Source organism: Molothrus aeneus, chromosome 4 (assembly GCF_037042795.1).
Source record: "Molothrus aeneus isolate 106 chromosome 4, BPBGC_Maene_1.0, whole genome shotgun sequence".
Classification (NCBI taxonomy): Eukaryota; Metazoa; Chordata; class Aves; order Passeriformes; family Icteridae; genus Molothrus; species Molothrus aeneus.
The window spans coordinates 73,166,076-73,186,691 of record NC_089649.1 but is presented as its reverse complement, the minus strand read 5'-3'; the positions used below and the strand labels follow the sequence as shown (position 1 = coordinate 73,186,691).

General features: G+C 51.9%; 1 protein-coding gene across 1 annotated transcript in view; it reads left to right on the top strand.

The window, feature by feature from the left end:
- The window catches only part of SFXN5 (sideroflexin 5), a 117,182-nt gene extending 98,054 nt beyond the window's left edge, over window positions 1-19,128 (top strand). Inside the window, exon 14 of the mRNA XM_066549273.1 lies at window positions 18,790-19,128. Within this exon, the coding sequence (XP_066405370.1) occupies window positions 18,790-18,867 (78 nt within the window). The 3' untranslated portion in view covers window positions 18,868-19,128. The remainder of the gene's footprint in view (window positions 1-18,789) is intronic.
- The last annotated feature ends 1,488 nt before the right edge of the window (window positions 19,129-20,616 follow it).

Sequence of the window (20,616 nt, the reverse complement as noted above, 5' to 3'; positions counted from 1 at the left end):
CCAGCCCAGGCAGGAATTCCTTGCCAAGATCCCAGCCCAATCTCCCCTTTCCCAGTGGGAGCCATTCCCTGGCTCCTGTCCCTGCAGGCCTTGTCCCCAGCCCCTCTCCAGCTCTCCTGGAGCCCCTGCAGGGTCTCTGAGGATTCCCTGGAATTTTCCCTTCTCCAGGGGAGCATTCCCAGCTCTGCCAGCCTATTATCCCATTATGTTTGCATTTTCTATAAGTGTGTGAGTGTTTACAAAGGACATTCCCCCCATTCTCCAGAATCTCTTTGGAGGTTTCTGTGGGGATACTCAAGGGAGCAAAGTGAGTGTTTTACCTGGACCAACCCCTCTGGATCCATTTCTGGATGGGAAATCCAAGTCTCCTTGCAGGAAGCGTTTCTCAAAACCTGTGAATTTTTGGGCACTCATCACCAGACCCTGAACTTCAGTGGTTGGGCTTGATGTCCTTGGAGTCTTTTCCAACCTGAATGATTCCATGATTCTGTCCTGTTGAGGATGAGGAATTCAGAGGTGTTTCAGCACTGATCTCTGTGGGAATGACTTTGCTTTTCCCATGGCCTGGGTGGTGGGCACAGCAGGACCAGGCTGTTGTACCAGATCAGCAACAAGGGGTAAGAGATGTGCTCTGTTCCAAAAACAGGGCTGTGGTGTGAGCAGCAGGAATTGTGAGTGAGCCAAGTTCTGCCCTTGCTCACACTCAGAACCTTTTGGAAGTCAGGGAGCAGACACAGAGGCTGATGTGTCCTGGAGGGCTTGTTTTGGGCCAGGAGTTGGCGTGGCCACCTTTGATCCTCTTTCCTAACGGGGCTCAAGCTCACAATTGGTTTTCCAGCAGAACTGAAGCCTTGCAATAGGTTTAATGAATTTGCTGGGTAAATGCAGCCACCTTGTCCCATCAAGCTGTAGCTGCTCCAGAGTTAATCCTGTGTTACAACAATTCCAGTGAAATCAGGCTCAGCTGTGGCTGAAAACAGGGAAAGGGAATTCTGGAGGTGAGCAGCCTCCACGTGCTGGGAAGGTTAGTACACCCCGAGCCTTTTTTGGGTCTATACCCAGCCTAGCCAAGCCCTGGGTTTGGTAGGGATGAAATTCCACTTGGATTTCTGCAGCGGTGCTCCAGAATCACAGCTTGTTTCTGGATATTATGGCTCTAAAGAGAACATTATAAAAATAAACCCCTCGTTCCAGCCACGAAACCATGGATCCTTGGGAATACTCACGCTGGAGCTGCTGAGAAACGTTCTTGTCATCCCAGGATAGTGTTAACTGTGGTACCTAAAGCCATCAATATGCATTGAGTAATTCACTGCTGTTAAGTTTGGGAGAAACATGTAGTTAATGCATTTAGCCCACAACCTCCAACTGCCTCCCATGCCCCCCGGGGAATCTCTTCCCTCTCCCAATCCCGCAGCATCCCCACTGACAACTCCTACTCAGCTATGCACTGCCAATGGAAACAGCTGTGACAGCTCCAAACCGAAAATGGGGCTTGTGCAAATGAAATTCAGTGTAGCAGCAGAAGAAAGAACCACGGGGTTGCTTCCCTGCCCCGTGGGCCCTGCTCCTCCGGAGCGTTCCTCCAGCAGATCCACCAGGAGCTCCTGTCACCCCCTGCCCGCGGGGATCCTGGGGACAGAGGTGGACAGGCCCAGGTGAGAAAGGGAGAAATGGAGCTGGAGAATGGCAGAGCAGCCTTCAACCACCTGAGCCCCTCACCTGGGGGAAGTTTAAAGGGTATTTTTAGGGTGATGCTCAATGCAAACCGAGGTGTCTTCCAGAACGAGGCTGATTTCAGCCTTTCCTTAAAAATAATCTTCCTTTTGGATCTCCAGGACAAGGGGAATAAACAGCCTAAAATCCAAGGCTGAGCTATTGTTTTCCAATCTGTTTTAGCCTTCATCTTGTTGGCAGGCTGCTTTAGAAAAGCAAAAGGTTAATGAGCCAATGTGCAGTGGGATTATTGCAGTAAAGATGACAGTGAACCAGTAATTACTAATTAGATGCAGTTTAACAGGAGGAACAAGTGAAATCTCCTCTTCACCAACTGTCAATAATTAGCAGATTTGGTGAGGTTGAAATGTGTCCACAGTTAAAAGGCTGATTTTTTAATGAAATGGCACTTGACAAAAGAGCTGTATGGAGGTCACAGCCATAGCCCTCGAGACGCTTCCCCATTCCATACTTAGGAGGGAAATCAGATGCAATCCAGCAGGGGGTCCCCATGGAACCATCCCTCCCTTGGGATTGCTTTGCACGGGGGGGAGGGGAGCAGGAGGGATTCTCTGCAGTAATTTTGTCCAACTTGGATCAGAAGCCAGGGAAGGGATTTGCCAGCTGCCATGGGGAAAAATGTTTGAGAAGTGAGAAGTTCTGCTTTGCTTCTGGGGCTGGGGAACGGTTTCCTGGGAGTCTGGGAGCCCTTGGGATGGAGGCTGGGCTTGGAAGGAGCTCCTCTCAGCAAAGAAGTGCCACGAGGTCCTGGAGGGCTGGCAGGAGGCTGGGAGCTCAGTGGGAAGTGTCTCCCAAGGCCTGCAGAGGATTCAAGCTGTGCCTCAGAGATGGCTCCCTCCTGCTCCAGGAGCACCATGAGGTTCATCTGAGGTTCCTCTCCTGGGTGCTGACCCAGCTTATCTTCTGGTTTATCTTCTGCTTTATCTTCTGTCTTATCTTCTGGTTTATCTTCTGTCTTGTTTTCTGGTTTATCTTCTGGTTTATCTCCTTATCTTCTAGTTTATCTTCTGTCTTATCTTCTAGTTTATCTTATCTTCTGGTTTATCTTCTCCCTTATCTTCTGATTTATCTCCTGCCTTATCTTCTGGTTTATCTTCTGCCTTATTTTCTGGTTTATCTCCTGCCTTCTCCTTGCCTTTCCCTTGTTGACAAAGGCAAGAGTATCTTTGTTCTCCATGTGAACCTCAAATGAAGAGGTGATCTCAGGGGGCTTCTTTAATGCCCATTAAATGATTGATTTGAGCAGAACCTCCAAGATTTACATGACAGTGGGTGGCTGAACACTGGCATGGTTCAAGTAGGACTTGAGGGAAAATCTGAGGTATTTGGGAATGTGTTGAGCTCCTTTCCAGCCTTCAGATGAAGGGTGGAGGTGCTTAATGAGGTTCCTGGAGTTCCTCAGTGAGGATGGACACGTTCCTGTCAGAGGCTGGAGAATGAGAGACCCTCCCAGAGCATCATGCTGCCCCTGGCAGGGTGAGGTGACAGGAGAAGAGGTGACATTTGGGGACAGCAGGCCCCAGAGGTTGCACAGAACTCCAGTGGAAGCTCTCAGCCCATCTTTGATAGGAAATAATGGTGTAGGGAAGTCCTAAACTCCATCTGGACTTCCATGATCTGAGCACAGCCTGGAGCACTGGCCACGGCTGGTGGATTGTCCTCACTCTCCCTGGAGCAGTTTGGGTTTTCCAGCTGATCCTGGAGGGTCCTGCTGCCAGGGAAGTTCCCAACAGATGAAGGCTCCCTTAGGGTAGGAAGAGTTTTCCCCAATGGATGGACACAGGCTGTGCCATCCTGGTGTTCCTGGTTCCTGTGGATTCCCTGCCTGGCCCACTGCAGGTGCTGAGATATGGGGTTAGGAATGAAGTTGGAAATCTATTTCAGATTTAAGTGAAGTGTGCTGCTTTGAATTGTTTCGTTGGGAATGAAGTTGGAAATCTATTTCAGATTTAAGTGAAGTGTGCTGCTTTGAATTGTTTCGTTAATTTGCTGTGTTCATAAAGTCCTGTGCTCACAAAAGCCTGTAGCACACAAAACTGCCTCAAACAAGGTGAAAGGAACGTGAACTTCCAAGCTAGAAGAAGATAAGAAAGGCTCCTTAAACCTTGAAACAAGAACTAAACCGCAGTAATCCGTGGTTCTCTGGGCTTTGTATGGGTCTAGTCCAGCTAGCTGGAACCCAAGCCCGCACGGACCTGCATGGACTGAAGGTAAAAGATGAGGAGTGCTCTTCCCACGTGGGGACGAGTATCCTGTTTATTGGCTTGTGATGGGACACTGCTGGCCACAGTGACCACCCAGGTGGCAAAAGAGGCCCAACCTTTACCTGCAGTGGGGTTTTATCCCCCAGGGGAAAGGGGGCGGGGAAAGAGGACCGTGGCCAGTGGGATGCCAGTGGGGAGGGGCGAGGGGAGGGGTATCCATGGGGCAGATCACCAGGTGTGTAGAAAGGAGTGCATGGGGAGAAACGATGTGATGAGGAAGGGGGAATAATCTACATGACATACCATACTCAGTACAGAATTCCCGTTACCCAGTGCAGAACAACTACTAAATAAACTATTTAGTGCAATACAACACCTCCACATTTTCTGTTAGCTAAAATTAAAAGGAAATGTGTCGGACTATTTCTGCTGCTGATGATGAATTTGTCCACCACTCATGGTTTGTGGGCTTGCCAATTTGCTTTAGTCCCACAAACTCTCAGTGGTTGACTTCTGCGGTACTGGAGACCAAACCGTTGATAGCCTTTAAAAGTATGCGACGTAGAATCCCAAATGCTAACATGACTAGGAAAAGAACAACAAAAACCAACAAAATTGTCCTAATTATAGAGGTCCACCACCCCGAGAGTCCCCAGTCCTTGAACAATCCGCTGAACCAGTCCTCGGATTCCTGCCTGACTCATCCGATCAGGCTTTTCATTTCTCAGAGAGTTGCATGGACGTTGGGTGCTTTTGATGTTAGATTCAGGCAGCACAGTCCTTCAAATTCCTGGCACTCGTGTCCATGCAGCAGCAGGAGGAAATCTATGGCTGCACGATGAGTGTGGCCTGCCTGGTAATCTCCTCATCTTCTAGGAGCGAGCTGATGGCTGTGGTTGTCAAGTTTGCACTAAACCAAAACCAAAGGTGCAGGAGATGGGCAGACAACCAGAGAGCTCTCTGCACAAAGACTAATAAGAAATAAATATGCATAAACCTAAACAAAACTTAATGCATATGCAACAAATTAGGAGACAGAGAATAAGTTTAGACTCTCAAAGGGTACACATGCCTTTAGAAATTATTCAGCTTGTGCCCAGCACTGTAATAAACACTCCACTTTTCAACTGTAATTAGTTGAAGACTCATCTGTCCATCCATCAGTGCTCAGAAGTTGTGCTGTGATGGTTTTTCCTGGGGTCTCTCAAGGCTGATGGGATTTATCTCAGCTGAGTTTTGACACCAGAGGACCAGAGTCCCCTGCTGAGGAGAGTCAGGTGTCCCTGCTCCAGGACAGGCCTCAGGTGAGCATTGGAGGGCAAAGATCCCCTCAGGCTTTTCAGTCACAGGTGAAGGGCACATCTGTCACCCCCAGTTCTGATGGAACCACACCTGGCTCCTGGCTGCAGGGATCTGCCCCAGCTCCTGCTCCCACCTGGAGTTTCTCTGAGTCTGGCATCATCTCCACCCACAGAAGGAGACCTGGAGCTGGGTTTGCTTTAGAGCTTGCAAGGTCAGGCTACCCTCCATGGGATAAACCCAAGGTCAGTGTGACAGCAGAGCTTTTTGGGGAGCTCAGGTGCATTCAAGGCAAGGACAGAGGTGGGTTCAGGTGCTCCAGACCTCCCTGAGGCTGTCCAGAGCACTCCTGGGTGAAGGGATTCCCTAAGAGCAGGGGAAGGGAAGCCAGGCTTAGTCCTGTCCTGCCCTTGTACTTTACAGTACTATTTGTGCTATTGTACTTTACAGTATCAAATGTCAGGTCTAGAAGACTGTACAGCAAAAGTCAAGGTAAAGTGCAAGGAGCAAGGAGTTCCCCTTTTTGCTTTCTAAGTAAAGCAGCTCCTCATCTGCCTGCACAGAAGAAACACCACAGCATGTTTTCTACTCCTCCATAGGCAGAGTCTTGAGAACACTATTAAAAGTACTCTTTGCTCAATATGCAGGAAGATTTTTTGACAAGGGCAAGGAAAACACAGAATTTAGAATAAGCAAAGAACTACAGTGATTGAGAATGAAGAGAGGGAATGTGTCAGAGAGGGAATGAAGTCAGGCCCAAGCAGTGACAGCTGTGGCTAGGAGACATACCCAAGCCAGAGTGGCTGCAGTGGTGCTTTGTCCTGAGCTGCTGATCCAGGGAGGGCTTTGGGTCAGAGCCTGGTGCTTCTGCAGAGACCCTGCAGCCCAAACATTCCATTGCTGGGACATTCCAGTCAGGAGAACCCCCAGGTTCTGCTTTTTGCATGGCAACTCCTCATTCCCGCCGTGTGATGATGCTCCCTCAGGTTCTCCTTGTGGGATGGAGGAGATGTTGTGTCCTGGTAATTCCCTTCTGCCTGCTCCACCTGGTGGGATTCCAGCTGCAGATCCATGGTGGTGATGCCACAGAGGCAGCACTTGCCTTGTCCCAGGGCCACCCCCATTTCTTAAACTCATTTGGAAGCTCCTCCCTGCAGTGCCCTTTGGATTTGTGGGTGTTTAAGTCCCAGCTGAAACTCCTCTTGGCCAGGAGAGAAGGAGCCACTTTGGCAAAGCAAAGACATTTCTGGACCATGACATCTTCCATTTCCATGGGGCTTTCCACCCCCACTTCTTTCTCAAAATCTCAAAATCAAAGCATTTCCCTGCTCTGGAGCTGGGAGACCTCAGTCACTGCTTCTGGGAGCAAATGCTTCTCTAAAATCCTGGAATCATGGAATGGTTTGGGTTGGACCCACCTTAAAACTCATCTTGTTCAATCCCCTGCCATGGGCAGGGACACCTTCCACTGTTCCAGGCTGCTCCAAGGCCTGTCCAGCCTGGCCTTGGGCACTGCCAGGGATCCAGAGGCATTTCCAAGGGGAAGGGAAGGAGAAGGAGGAGGAGAAGGAGAAAAGGAAAAGGAGAAGGAGAAAAGGAGAAGGAGAAAAGGAGGAGGAGAAGGAGAAGAGGAGAAAAGGGGAAGGAGAAGGCTCTGGCCTTCAGGAGCTCCACCACCGCTGCTTAGGACCACTTCAGGGTGGTTCAGTTTCCACCTGCTCCGCCCGTTTGGGTGATTATTGGTCTCGGTGACACCTCGGGGCCAGGGAAGGTCAGCAGTGAGCAGGGCCCTGATGGCTTTGGGGGCTGTGCCTTTGTTCTCCCTCCCCTGCCTGTCCCGCAGCCTTTGATTTGTGACCCAGCTGGTTTTTGATGGCTGCTCCTGGCAGTGCTCCTTTGTTTCCCCCACTCAAAGGTGCTGGACATTCTCCAGGGCCCTAAAACGCCCAGGTGGAGCAGCAGAGCTGGGCAGCAGGGCCTGACCCGAGCTGCGCTGTGTGGCCAGGGGGTGGCTGTGGGAGCAGGGACCCTCTGCAGCGCCCAGGGCTGTCAGACGGGATCTGGTTTCATGTTTATACCCCTGGCCCTGGGAGACAGGTTCAAGTATGTAAACTATCCCCCTGCAAGCACAGGCTGCTGCAGGTGTGTGGGTGCTGGTGGGCATAAAAAAACATTCCTGACACCAGCTCTTTTGAGGAGGCTTCACCTCCTGATGGCTATAAGCCATTAGGAGTCAAAAGAAAGAGCTGACATCCGACAAGTCCGGATAAACAGCTAAACATTAACCCTTAAAGTGGCCCGAAAAACAGACTTAAAAGGCTCTTTGTGGAAAGAAGCCATTTTTTTTCGCTGGCCTGTTAATTGCTGTCTTTCTTCGGGACACCTTTCAGCAGCACCTACTGTAAACAGAGGGGCTCCTCCCCAGGATTCCTGCCCTGCCTTGGCCATTCCTGAGCTCTCCCCTGGCTCCTTGGCTTTGCTGCTTTATTCTGGGCCTGAAAACCAAATCCCTGCCCCTCCTCTGCCAGCCCAGCCTGGCCCCCCTGGCCATGGATCATTCCTCATTCCAGCTCAGGGTATTCCTTGATTCCCAGCAATCACGGAATACCCTGAGGCAATCACGGAATACCCTGAGCTGGAATGAGGAATGATCATGAAGAATGAAAAATGAAGAATGAAGAATCTGACTCCTGGCCCCACACAGGAATCATTAAATCAGAAAAAACCTTTAATATCATCATTCTTGGTCAGAGGCCTCTTTATCTGGTGCACCCCCAGATCTTCCCTGCCCGTCTCCTGCCTTGCCCCTCTCTTGTCACACAGGGTTGGATTTGTCCTTTCTGGTGTATTTGGAGTCGTTTTGGCTCATCTGGAGCAGCTCTGAGCACCCCAAGAGGTGCAGGATGCAAAGGAAGGGGATCAGCTGTCCAGACTTGCCTGCTTAGGGCTGAGGATGCCTTATTAATCACATCTCACATATGTAATTATCTGTAATTGCTTTTTGAATTTCCCGTTCCTAGTGAGGCTAGTGGTCTGTGAGAGAAGGAAATGTGCTGGAGGTTGGGATCCTGAGGAATTTGCTCAGCTTCTCTAAAGCACCAAGGGAAATCCTAAAACCTAAATCCTGCTCTTCCATCGTGCTCTTCCTCCTGAATAGCAGGAGAATTCTGGGGTCGATGTCTTCAGCAAAGAGCAACAAATTCCTTCTTCCTTGGCAGAGCTGCTTGAGGAATTCCTGCTGGAATGGACCTAAGAGCTCATTTTCATCCAAATGGAAACTTTTTAGTAATGTCCACATTCAAAAGTAGGATTTTTTTTCCTTCCAAGAAAGGAGAAACTCTGAGTGTCTGTGTAGATGCTTTCCATTCCAGCAAGGATCAGGAATCATAACCAAACTCTGCAATTTTGGGAGTTCTCGAGGCCATATTTGGGGTGGGCTGGTGATTTTTCCTCCAATCCGCTGGCTTGGATGTTCCAAAAAAACCCAAAAATCTGCATCCTGGAATGTGAAGGCTCTCCCAGGAAGCCAGGGAGAAGCTCCTTCAGCCCTGTCCTGAGGAAGGACACGAGCCCTGAGGTCACCACACAGCTGCTCCTGTGCCAGCCTGAGACCTTTCTGGAGCTGCTGTGGAAATGAATTTATTGTGGTAATCTCAGGTTTACCCCATCCCACCCACCCTGAGCAAACCTCCAGAGCAGAGGGGAGAAGGTTCAGCTCCCACAGAGGCCTTGGGTGTCTCCTCTCTCTGGAAGATTTTCTGACCTTGCTTTTTGAAATCTTAGGGTCTCAAAGCTTTTATTTGGGGGGGGTTGGTGGTTTTGTTTGAGTAGCTGAGGTTTCTGGTGCTGTGGGCAGCTCTGTGCTTTCCCAGAAGACCCAAACTCACAACTCTGCAGTGACCTGGAGCTGGTGCCATGCTGGGGGTTGAGCTTCCAATTTTTATAAAGCTGGAAGTGCTGAGGCTCTGAGAGCTCAGCGTTAACCAAACGCCCCAAAAACCCCTAAGAAAGGCTCAGAAACCATCAGATTTCAAACAGCAAGACCAAGAGGAAACTCCTGGTGCCTGCCAGGTGTCCCTGATGTCACCCTGAGGCCCCAGCAGGGTCCCTGAGGTGGGGCAGTGGGAGCAGGAGAGCTCCTGGGGGATGGATTGGGAATGACCACGGGGCTGGAGCTCAGGAGCTGCTGCTCCAGGACAGGCTGGGACATGCAGGGAGCGGGGTCAGCTCCCCCAGGTGTGGGCTGGGATCCCACCTGTGCTCTGTTATCATGGCTGTTATCATCACTCATTGCAGAGTCACCCTGGGCCAGGGCAGCTCCCTGCTCCAGCCACAAATCCACATTCCCAAATTCCCCTCCTTTTCTTTCCCCAAATCCACATTTCCCTTCTTCCCACCTGATTTGATGTCGAGGTCTTTGCTGAGTATTTTTCCTCAGAGAAGCTGTGCTGTGGTAATTCCCCAGAAGTTTAAAAAACTTTTAAAACTCCCCCCCTTTGTGGGGGTCCCAGTCGTGGGTTTCTCTGGGTCTGGATTGAAGGCACTTGAGGCAGCAGTTCATGTTCAGACTCAGGTGTTTGTTATTTCTTATCAGTGAAACAGTCTCACTGCTGTGAGTTCAGCAGCTTTTCATTACAAGGCACAAAATGGCCACAATCTCTTGTTCCAAGGTCTTTTAAGACTAAACTATCCAATTAAGAGCTGACACCTGGATTATTTTCCCTTTTAACCCAATCACTGATCCCACAGAGCCCACAGTGCAGACTTTTCTGCCCAATTACAAAATGCCACCCAAACCCATGGAGAAGGAGGAAGAAGAAGCATGAAGAAGAAACCCAGGACAACACCCTGTGCCCTCCATCTGCTTCCATCCACAACACACTAAAAACCCCAAACCCTCAATTTCTCACCAAGTGATACACCTGCACTGCTCTCTATAATCTATTTCACACTTTTGTGGGTTCCAGTCTATCTTGAAGTCCAGGAAACTTTCTCCATGGATGAGGGTCACAGTCAGTGCTGGCCTGGGGGTCAGGGCACCCCAGAGCAGGCACAGAAATATTCCCTGTGTGCCCTGGGTTTCCACAACCCTTGATTGTAGAATCATGAAATTAGGTTGGAAAAGACTTCTAAGGTCATCAAATCCAACCATTAACCCAGCAGCACCAAACCACAGAACCACAGGATCATTTAGGCTGGAAAAACCTTTAAAAGCATCAAATCAAAGCATGAAACCAGCACTGCCCAACCCAGTGAAGGGGGGGAAGTTACAGTCCCAGAGCTGCCCCAAAAATCCTGAAATCTGCTCTGCTTCAGGGCAATTGGTTATTCCCATTTCAGCTGAGGGCAGGAAGATCCCTGCAAAGCATCCCTGGCAAACAAAAAGTCTCCTGGAATGGGAAAACCTTCAAAAACCACAGCAGCCAAATATTCCAGAACAGCCCAATATTCCAGGACAAAAAAAAAAAATCTCCTGAATTTAATAACTCTCAAAAGCCAAAACAACCAAATATTCCAGACCAGCCAAATAGTCCAACTTCCCTCCATTTTTATTGTTTAAAGATAACTTTTATTTCAAGTTCTGGTGCTTTTTAGTTCCCCCAGCCCAGGGTGAGGCAGCAGCCCTGGGATTCAGCTCTGGTGGAAAAGTGCTGACCATGGGTCCTGTCACAGGCAGAGCATTTCCAGCTTTTCTTCCTTCTTTGGGACAATGAAAAGGAGTAAATTTGGGATATTTGGCTCCTGTGATTTATCCATTCCAGATTTTTCTTTGCCATGAAGGCTTTGGCCACCAGCACCCACCTCCAGCTGCTGTAGGACAGGGTGGAAATGAGAGGATTTTTAAGGTCCCTTCCAAGCCAAACCATTCCATGATTCCATGGATCTAATCTTGAGATGTCAGGAGACTTTCCATGGTTTTGTGAAAAACATTTTTTTTATATATACAACTTTTTTTTATTATGAAAACGGAACATTTCTTTCCAAGACAGGGGTCAAAAAGATTTGAGAGAAACCTAAAATGAAGAGAACTGTATTGGTCACCTCTTAAATTCAATTTTTATTATTAATTTGAAGGAAAACTTCACAAAATTCAGGTTTCTGTCAAAACTGTTTTCCCCCAACTCAGTGGTTTGGGCAGAGAATGGAATATCAGTAATTCATTAATCATTCATTTGTACTTTGGTCATGAGAATGTCTCTCAACCAATGTGCCCAGGTTTGGGGCACACCAAGATTTCAACTGGGTAGAGAAACTGGGAAGTTGTCAGAAAAGAGCTTTAACACCAACATTTCAGGCAACAATCTGCCTTGCTGAGGAGAACCATGAGTTTTGTCTTTGGTTTTAACAAAGCTGAGCTGATAATCTTTGAACACTTGCATGGAAGGAAAATCTCTGTCAGGAGAGAGCTCCTCAGGGCAGCAAATGGATAAATGAAGAGCTGGAAATGTGGATTTAGGAAAATGCCAACCCTGGGGGTGGCTGGTGCTGTTCAGAGCAGGACACGGAGAGGCCTTGGGGCTCCACAGCTGCTGGGCTCTGGAACCAGAGGCTGGAGATGCTCTGAAAAATGTTTTTTGCGATATAATAAAAAAGTTTTTGGAGTATTTCCCGAATCCTCTCACCTTCAGGTCCCCTCAGTTGGCTGCAGGTCTGTAGCAATTCCAGGAGGGTTCCTTAGCCAGCACTGCTGTCCTTGTCTCATTCCTGAGGGATCAATCCATGGGGACACTTCAGTGGTTTAGGTGGGATGGGACCTGAAACCCATCTCATCCACCCCCTGCCATGGCCAGGGACACCGTCCATGGGCAGGGACACCCTCCATGGACAGGGACACCTTCCATGGACAGGGACACCTTCCATGGACAGGGACACCTTTCATGGGTAGGGACACCTTCCATGGACAGGGACACCCTCCATGGACACCCTCCACGGCCAGGGACACCTTCCATGGGCAGGGACACCCTCCATGGCCAGTGACACCCTCCATGGACACCTTCCATGGACAGTGACACCTCCATGGACAGGGACACCTTCCATGGGCAGGGACACCTTCCATTGACACCTTCCATGGACAGGGACACCTTCCATGGCCAGTGACACCCTCCATGGCCAGTGACACCTTCCATGGACACCCTCCATGGCCAGTGACACCCTCCATGGCCAGTGACACCCTCCATGGCCAGTGACACCTTCCATGGACACCCTCCATGGCCAGTGACACCCTCCATGGCCAGTGACACCTTCCATGGACACCTTCCATGGACACCCTCCATGGCCAGTGACACCTTCCATGGCCAGTGACACCCTCCATGGCCAGTGACACCTTCCATGGACACCTTCCATGGCCAGTGACACCCTCCATGGCCAGTGACACCCTCCATGGACAGGGACACCTTCCATGGACACCCTCCATGGCCAGTGACACCCTCCATGGCCAGTGACACCTTCCATAGACAGGGACACCTTCCATGGACACCTTCCATGGCCAGGGACACCCTCCATGGACAGGGACACCTTCCATGGCCACCTTCCATGGCCAGGGACACCCTCCATGGACAGGGACACCTTCCATGGACACCTTCCATGGCCAGTGACACCCTCCATGGACAGGGACACCTTCCATGGACACCCTCCATGGCCAGTGACACCCTCCATGGACAGGGACACCTTCCATGGACACCCTCCATGGCCAGTGACACCCTCCATGGACAGGGACACCTTCCATAGACAGGGACACCTTCCATGGACACCTTCCATGGACACCCTCCATGGCCAGGGACACCCTCCATGGCCAGGGACACCCTCCATGGACACCTTCCATGGCCAGTGACACCTCCATGGACAGGGACACCTTCCATGGACACCCTCCATGGACAGGGACACCTTCTATGGACACCTTCCATGGCCAGTGACACCCTCCATGGACAGGGACACCCTCCATGGACACTTTCCATGATCAGGAACACCTTCCATGGTCAGGCACACCTTCCATGGCCAGGGACACTTTCCATGGCCAGGAACACCCTCCATGAGCACCTTCCATGACCAGGGACACCTTCCAGGGACACCTTCCATGGTCAAGGATGCCTTCCATGGGCAGGGATACTTTGCATGGACAGGGACAATTTCCATGGACACCTTCCATGGACAGGGACACCTTCCATGGACACCTTCTACAGACAGTGACACTTTCCATGGACACTTTCCACTAGGCCAGGTGCTCCAAGCCCCATAATGCAAGGGGAGCTGGTCAGTGACCTGAAATGCTGCTGAGACACCCACAAATCCATGGGACAGGATGGATCCATCCACAGGGGCTGGGAGAGCTGGGGGAAGGAAGGACTCACAGAGACATTTTCCCATCATTTATCAGCACTCCTGGATCACTGGGAAGGTCCCATTTGACTGGGAATGAAAATGGGTGGGGTCCTCATGACAAGAAAGGGGCTGGAGCATGGCCAGGGCAGGGAACAGAGCTGGGAAGGGGCTGCAGAATCCCTGAGGGAGCCGGGCAGGGGCTGCAGAGTCCCTGAGGGAGCCGGGCAGGGGCTCAGCCTGGAGCAAAGGAGGCTCAGGGGGCCCTTGTGGGGGCCTGTCCCCTGTGTCTCCTGTTCCAGGAGGGGAACAGGGACAAGAAGAGGGGGAACAGCCTCAGAGTGGGCACCAGCAGGAATTTCCCCATGGAAAGGGGGGTCAGGCCTTGCAAGTGCCCAGGGAGGTTTGGAGTCCCCATCCCTGGGGGTTTTCACAGCCCTGTGGCTGTGGCACTTGGGGACACGGGCAGTGGTGGCCCTGGCAGTGCCGGGCATGGTTGGGCTTTGTGATCTCTGGGCTCCTTTCCCACCCCAGGCATTCCATGATTCCGTAGTGCCACAGCCCTTCCTACCCCTGGCTGAGCCTCCTGAAGGCTCAGAGCGCCCGGCCCTGCCCTGGGCTCTGCCCTGGTGACCAAAGGCCTGGGAGGAGATGGCCCAGAGCTGCTGGAGGGCCTGGAGACCCTTCCCAGGCTCCCAAGGAGCCTCCAGCACCTGCCCCACTGGCAGCAGCAGCCACAGTGGCCATGCTGGCCCTCCCTTCCCCCAGCCCAGAGCAGCATCCGCCAGTCCCCCTGACCCTCCCCCTCCCAAATTTGGCTGCTTTCTCCCTTTTCTCCCCCCCATCTTTTTTTTTTTTTTCTTTTCTTTTTTTTTTTTCTTTTTTTTTTTTTTTGGCTGAGTGATGAGCTGTATGCCAAATCCATCTGCTCCTGTCTCCCCTAGCTGCCTTCCATATCGTTCCAGGATCCCTGGCAGCCAGCCTAGACCTATCTCTCTCCCCGCACTCTCCGGAGCACATTCCTTTCTACACCTTTTCCCGAGCTGGGATAGAAATGAGTATCAACCCCAAACAAAAAGCATCTGCTTCCTGCCTGCTGCTGCCGCACCGGCCGTGCCTGCACGCTACACCCGTGTCAGCAGCCATGCAAAACACACGGAGCCCCCCGGGAGCCCCCCGTGCAGCGCCCCGAGCCCCCCGCGCCCGCTCCCGCGCCGGCTCCGCAGCACCAGCTGTGACCACCGCACCATTTGTTCCTCCAGCCCACGCCAGCACTCCCAGCCAGTTCTTTATCACCCCAATTAGCCTTGTCTGAGCTGATGAGAGGAGAGAGGCTCCCACTGCACGGCAAGGGATGGGGGGAAGAGAGCTGGAGAGCTGTGGGTACGCGGGGAGGCGATTCCCAGCTTTGTTCCCTGGGAGGGAGGGATGGGTTTCACCCTGCTGCTGGCATTGCTGCCGTCCTGCCTGAGATACCTGAGATACCTGAGCACTGCTGGTCCATGAACAGGTGCTCAATAAGGCTCAGGGCACTGAGTTTTGTGGGGTTTTCCCCGTTTTCCTCTCATGCTCTTGGCTGTCTGCCAGAGGGAAAGGAGCATCCTTGGGTTTCACCTGCTCCCAGGGGCTGGGGTGGGCTGTGGTTCATCCCAGCCACGTTTCTGGGTGAGCTGGGAGGTGCATCCTGGTGGTGTCCCTGGTGAGGATCTCCCTGGATCTATGGCAAAGCTTACAGTGGCCTCACAGGGTGCTGAAGGAATCCCTGCTTCTCCCACAGCCTCATTGGAGAGCTCCCTATGTTGGGTACCAAGCTGTCAGTGCAACCATCAGCCCCAGATGCTGGGGGTTTGCCCAAACAACCCCCTTGTAGCACTGTCTGGGAGTGGTGCTTCCCACCCTGGGTCCCTCAGGGCTGCTGGGAGCTTCTGTCCCTCCTGGAATTCTGCTGGATTCATTGGTGAAGGCCCTTCCCTGGTAACACCCCAGTGCCATCATCCCAAAGCCAGGAAGGGGATCCCTCCTTTGCCCTGGCACAGACAGCGCTGGGAAGAGGAGGATGGACACGATTCAACCCCAGTGCCATGGTGGGCATTGGTCTGAAGGGACCAAGTGCCCTGTGTGGGACAGGTCCCATCAGTGCAGGCCCAGCCTGCTCCTCAGAGCACCCTCCAAGGCAGCTGCTCCTTCACAGGAGGGTTCCCAGCGTGGCCATGACCATGACTGGGGTCGTGTTGGCAGCTGAGACACCAAAATCTTGAGCAGGAGCTGTGGTCTCCACATCTGTCACAATTCCCTGGCCAACTGGCTGAGCAGGTCCAGGATTTGGGACAGCTGGAACGGCAAAACCCCAAAATGAGTGAAATTACGCTTTCCAACAAAAAACACCAGCAAGGGAGTCAAAGGCTGGTGCACAGCAAGGTTGGGATTCAATGTTGTCTTGGTACCTGTAACCCACCACCATCTCCCTGTTCTTCTCCATCTGATTTCCAGGTGGGAGGAGTAGGTTCCTCCTGATGGATTTGTGAGCAGCTTTCCCAATTTCCTGTACATTTTTCCTTGGTGCAGATGCACCCCTTGGAGCTCCTGAGGCTCTGGAGCAGATTTTAATCCCTTCCTGATTAAAGTCAGCCAGGAGGAGACCTGCAGAGGAGGCTCCAGTCCAACCAGTCACCCCCAGTGTGTCCAACATCTCCCCAGGCTCCAGGAAGGTGCTTGAGTTCGGTGTCACAGCTCCAAAGCAGAGTCTGTGACTGGTGGTGTCACAGGGGGTCCTGACTGGTGCCCATCCTGCATGAGAACCATGGAATGGTTAGAATGGAAAAGCCCTCAGAGTCCATCCAGTCCAGCCGTTCCCCCACCACTGACCATGTCCCCAGGTGCCACATCCATGTGGATTTTGAGCACTTCCACCTTGGGCATGAATCCTAAGGCACTTCCCACATCCTTCTGCTCCATCACCAGACCCATCCCACCTCCATCCCACCTCCCTGAGCCCACCTCAGATGCTTCTGTCCAGCCTTGCCATGGATGAAGAGCCCATTCCCCACGCAGGGAAAGGAGCTGTTTCCCCCCTGGCCCAGGAGATGGAAGCTGGAAGGATCTCCACACAATTATCTCATCTCTTCCTTCCACCAAGACAAGCTCAGCTCTGCCTAAACTATTCCTGATGGCTTCCCTGTAATTTGTGCTGAAAACTTCCCACCACAGACGCCCCACACCTTCCCCCAGCAGTCGGCTGCGATATTTTGCTCTTCCCACCAGGATACTCTTCCTGCTGTTCAGCTTGGATTGTGCTGGCTGCTTCTTGAATTGTGTCCCACGAGAGCGTGAGCACAGCCCTGCTCCTTCCTTCCCTCCTTCCTTCCCTCTCCCTGCACAGCCTCGGCTTCCAGCTGGGCACAGCCCCGTCCCCAGCACCCCGGGGCTGTCCCAGCACTGAGCTGGGCTCCCCCAGGGCAGCTGTGCCTTCCTTGGGGCTCCCAGTTCTCCAAACCACTGGATAGTGTGGGATTGGGGGGGGCCTCTCTGTTTGGTTTCTGTGGAGCGGGTTGGGTTTGAGCTGCCCCATTTCCCGTGGGCGGTCGGCGCTGACCCTCCCGATGCCAGGTGGAATTTGTTTCAAAGCACAAAATCCCAGGATCACTGAGGTTGGAAAAGCCCTCTGAGATGACAGAACCCACCCTGTGACCCATCCCCACCTCGGCACCGGTGTGGCATCACCCCCTGCAGCCATTCCTTGCCCCCCAGGCTGGAGTTCCACTTCCCCCCTGGATGTTTTCCTCACCGTGCCTGAACCCACCCAGCCCCAAAACCTGGGAGCTGTTCCGCGTGTCCCTGGCAGAAAACTGCCCAGACAATGGGAGAAAAGCTGCGTCAGAGGCAGGCAGAGCAGAGCAGGGCTGATCCTCCCTCGGGAGGGATCCGTGGGATCCGGATCTCCTGCACCTTTCCCGGTGCTCTCCCGGCACAATGCTTCACTTTGTGCTGCAGCACTGAAAGGAATGGTGAAGTTGCTAATAATGGCACTAAAAGAAAATATGCTACATCTGTTATGGATAGCAGTACAAAATTAGCTGATCACACCTCTGACACCCAAGATGTCTTCACTTAAAATACTCGTTGGCTTTACTTTACATAATTTGCTGATTATATTTAAAAGAAATACAATTTTGCAATTACTGTTCTTTCTGGTGTGCTATCTATGCATCATTTTCTTTTTATGTTTATATATTTCTCCTTCATTAGTGCAGTCTGAAGGGTGATTAGATCCCTTCAAACATTTTACAGAGGTTAAACGTTGATTAAGATTTAATTATTACTGTAAATAGCTTGGAATGACATATGGTGCAAAAACCTGACATATGTGCATTTGAATAAATGAAGTGCTATTTCCCATGATGCTTCAGTAGCTGTTTAACAGCTTTGCTGAAGGGTTATGTTGCACCTCATGTTAAGATTGCTTTGATGTTATATTTTGTTGGGTTTTTGCAGCTGAAAGCTAAGAACAGTTTTTCCAGTTTTTAAAAACATTGAATATTTTAAATACCTAAATTGTTTTGCACAAATTTTTGCTAATTTGTCTAACTAGGTTAAACATTTTCAAAAGCATTTCGATTTTTAACGTGGGTTCCTCGCATTGTGTCAGCACCAGCGTGGGTTCAGTGTACAGGATTCCCAAAATTCCAGGTTTTCCCAGGTGTCCTGGCCCGGCTGGGAGCGGGGTCTTTGCTTCCCAGGAGTGCCACGGATCCCTCCCGGGGATGCAGAGATTCCAAGTGATTTCAGAGCAAGGGAAAGCTTCAGGAGGAGCTGGTGGAAGGAAAAAGATTAGGGAAGGGATGGAGATTTCATGGAGATGGAGAAAGGGGCAGGAAGGGTTTGGCTGTGAGGGTGGAGCCCAGCCAGGCTCTTCCCTTGGGCACCACCTGGGCTTTGGCAGGTCCAGCTCTGGGCTCTGGATCCCGGGAGCTGCAGGGAAGGAAGGGAAGGGAGGCTGGGCTGGGTGGGATGTGCTGGAGCCTCAGACACTCAATAATTCATTGAGCACTGCCAGGCACAGAACGTGCAGCGTTCCCTGTGCTGCAAACCCATCCTCATCGAGGGGGGGGCACACGCCAAACACCAGCAGCAGCGTGGTTGGCATGGAATTATCCCCATCTCCTCCCTCTCCATGAATCAATTCTCCAAGTGATCCATGCCTGGGCTCTGATCCTGCTCCTCTTTGCCTCCGCAGATCGAGACGTCCCAGCTGGAGCCAGAGATCGCCATGGCCACCACCAGTAAAACTGTGGTCTACAACAAAGGGTTGTGAGTGGAAGAGGAGCATCCTGACCCAGAAGGTCTGGGGAGGGAAGAGGGGAAGCTCCAGCCCTGGGAGAAAGCAAACAACAACGAGAAGAAGATGAAATAATAGAGCTCAGTGATAGGAGCTGCTCCCGGCAGCCCGGGAGTGAATTAACACCTGCAGAGAACTGACACCTCACACCACTCAAAAAGATTCATATTAAAAGTTTTAACTTAGCAACAGGAGCAGCAACTACAACAAATAAAATCACGTTGAACCACTTTAGAACTAGCTAACAAAACTCAGAATGGCTGGCACTGCATGGAGGGAGATCAGGGGCGAGCTCAGAGCTGCCTGCACAGCACAGACATCACCCAGCACATCCTGTGTCCATGGGAGCTCAGTCCTCACTGCTGCTGCACAACACCAGCTCTGCAGAGACCAAGGGGAGCGTGGATGTGATTGATCAGGCCATTGGGAATGCCCAGTGTTGATTTCCTGCCCATCCCACCCCAGCACTCGTGCACTGAAGAGGAATTGCCGCGTCCGTGTGCCCAGCGAGGGGGCACTCCATCCCTCCATCCCTCCATCCCTCCATCCCTCCATCCCTCCATCTCTCCATCCCTCCATCCCTCCATCCCTCCTCCTGCTCCTGCTCCTCCTGCAGACACTGCTGGTGGCATCCTGCCCTTCACTGCGAGACTGGCTGGCCCTGGATCCCACCCCCTGGAATTCCCCAGGGCCTTTGGCCTGGGTTTCAAGATCCTGGAAAGCCGAGGTGCCCGCGGGTGGAGTGTTGGAGCAGAAATGGTGCTGGAGCTGCTCTGTCCCTCTGCACAGCCCTGAGGGGGCTTTGTCCCACCCAGCACCCTCTGACAGGGGTGCTGCTAATCTGAGGTGGTTGGCTAAGCCACGCTTTGCTGAGCTGGTGTCTAAGGACAGGGTGTGGTTTAAGTTTGGATCAATCCCCAGCTGGGCAGGCAGTTGGACAAGGATCATGGCAGCCCCTTCCAACTGGAATTCCTCCTCTCCTCTCCTCTCCTCTCCTCTCCTCTCCTCTCCTCTCCTCTCCTCTCCTCTCCTCTCCTCTCCTCTCCTCTCCTCTCCTCTCCTCTCCTCTCCTCTCCTCTCCTCTCCTCTCCTCTCCTCTCCTCTCCTCTCCTCTCCTCTCCTCTCCTCTCCTCATTATACCTCTTTCTCTTTCTCTTTCTCTTTCTCTTTCTCTTTCTCTTTCTCTTTTCCTTTATTTTTCTCTTTCTCTCTTCTTTTCCTCTTCTTCCTCTTCCTCTTCTCTCCCCCATTTTTGCCAACCCCTCCACCAGCACAGTCAGCTCTGCCCAAGTCCTTGTGCTGGTGCAGACAAGGACCCAAAGCCAGGTCCTGGCAGCTGTGCTGAGCTGGTGGCAGTGACACTGCACCTTCAGAGGGGACACTGCCCTCTGGGGACATCTGTCTGTCTGTCCATCTGTCTGTCCCTTCCAGCTTTGGGGTGGTTAAAGGGGAGAGCTGAGTCACCCCCACACTGCTCTCAGTCCTGCCCTCCCTGGGCTTGGGGGCACAGTTTGGCTTTCTGGTACCTCACGAAATTCTGGTATCTCACAAAATTCAACAAGAATTCACCCCAAAATCCAAGCCTGAGGGAGTCCCTCAGCTTCATTTGGAGCGTGGCCACCAGCAGAACATTCCAGAGGCAGGGTGTCCCTGCAGGACCCATTTCCCTGCAAGTTCCATGGCCCTGCAGGTTCCATGGCCCTGTAGGATCCCATGGAGAGGGCA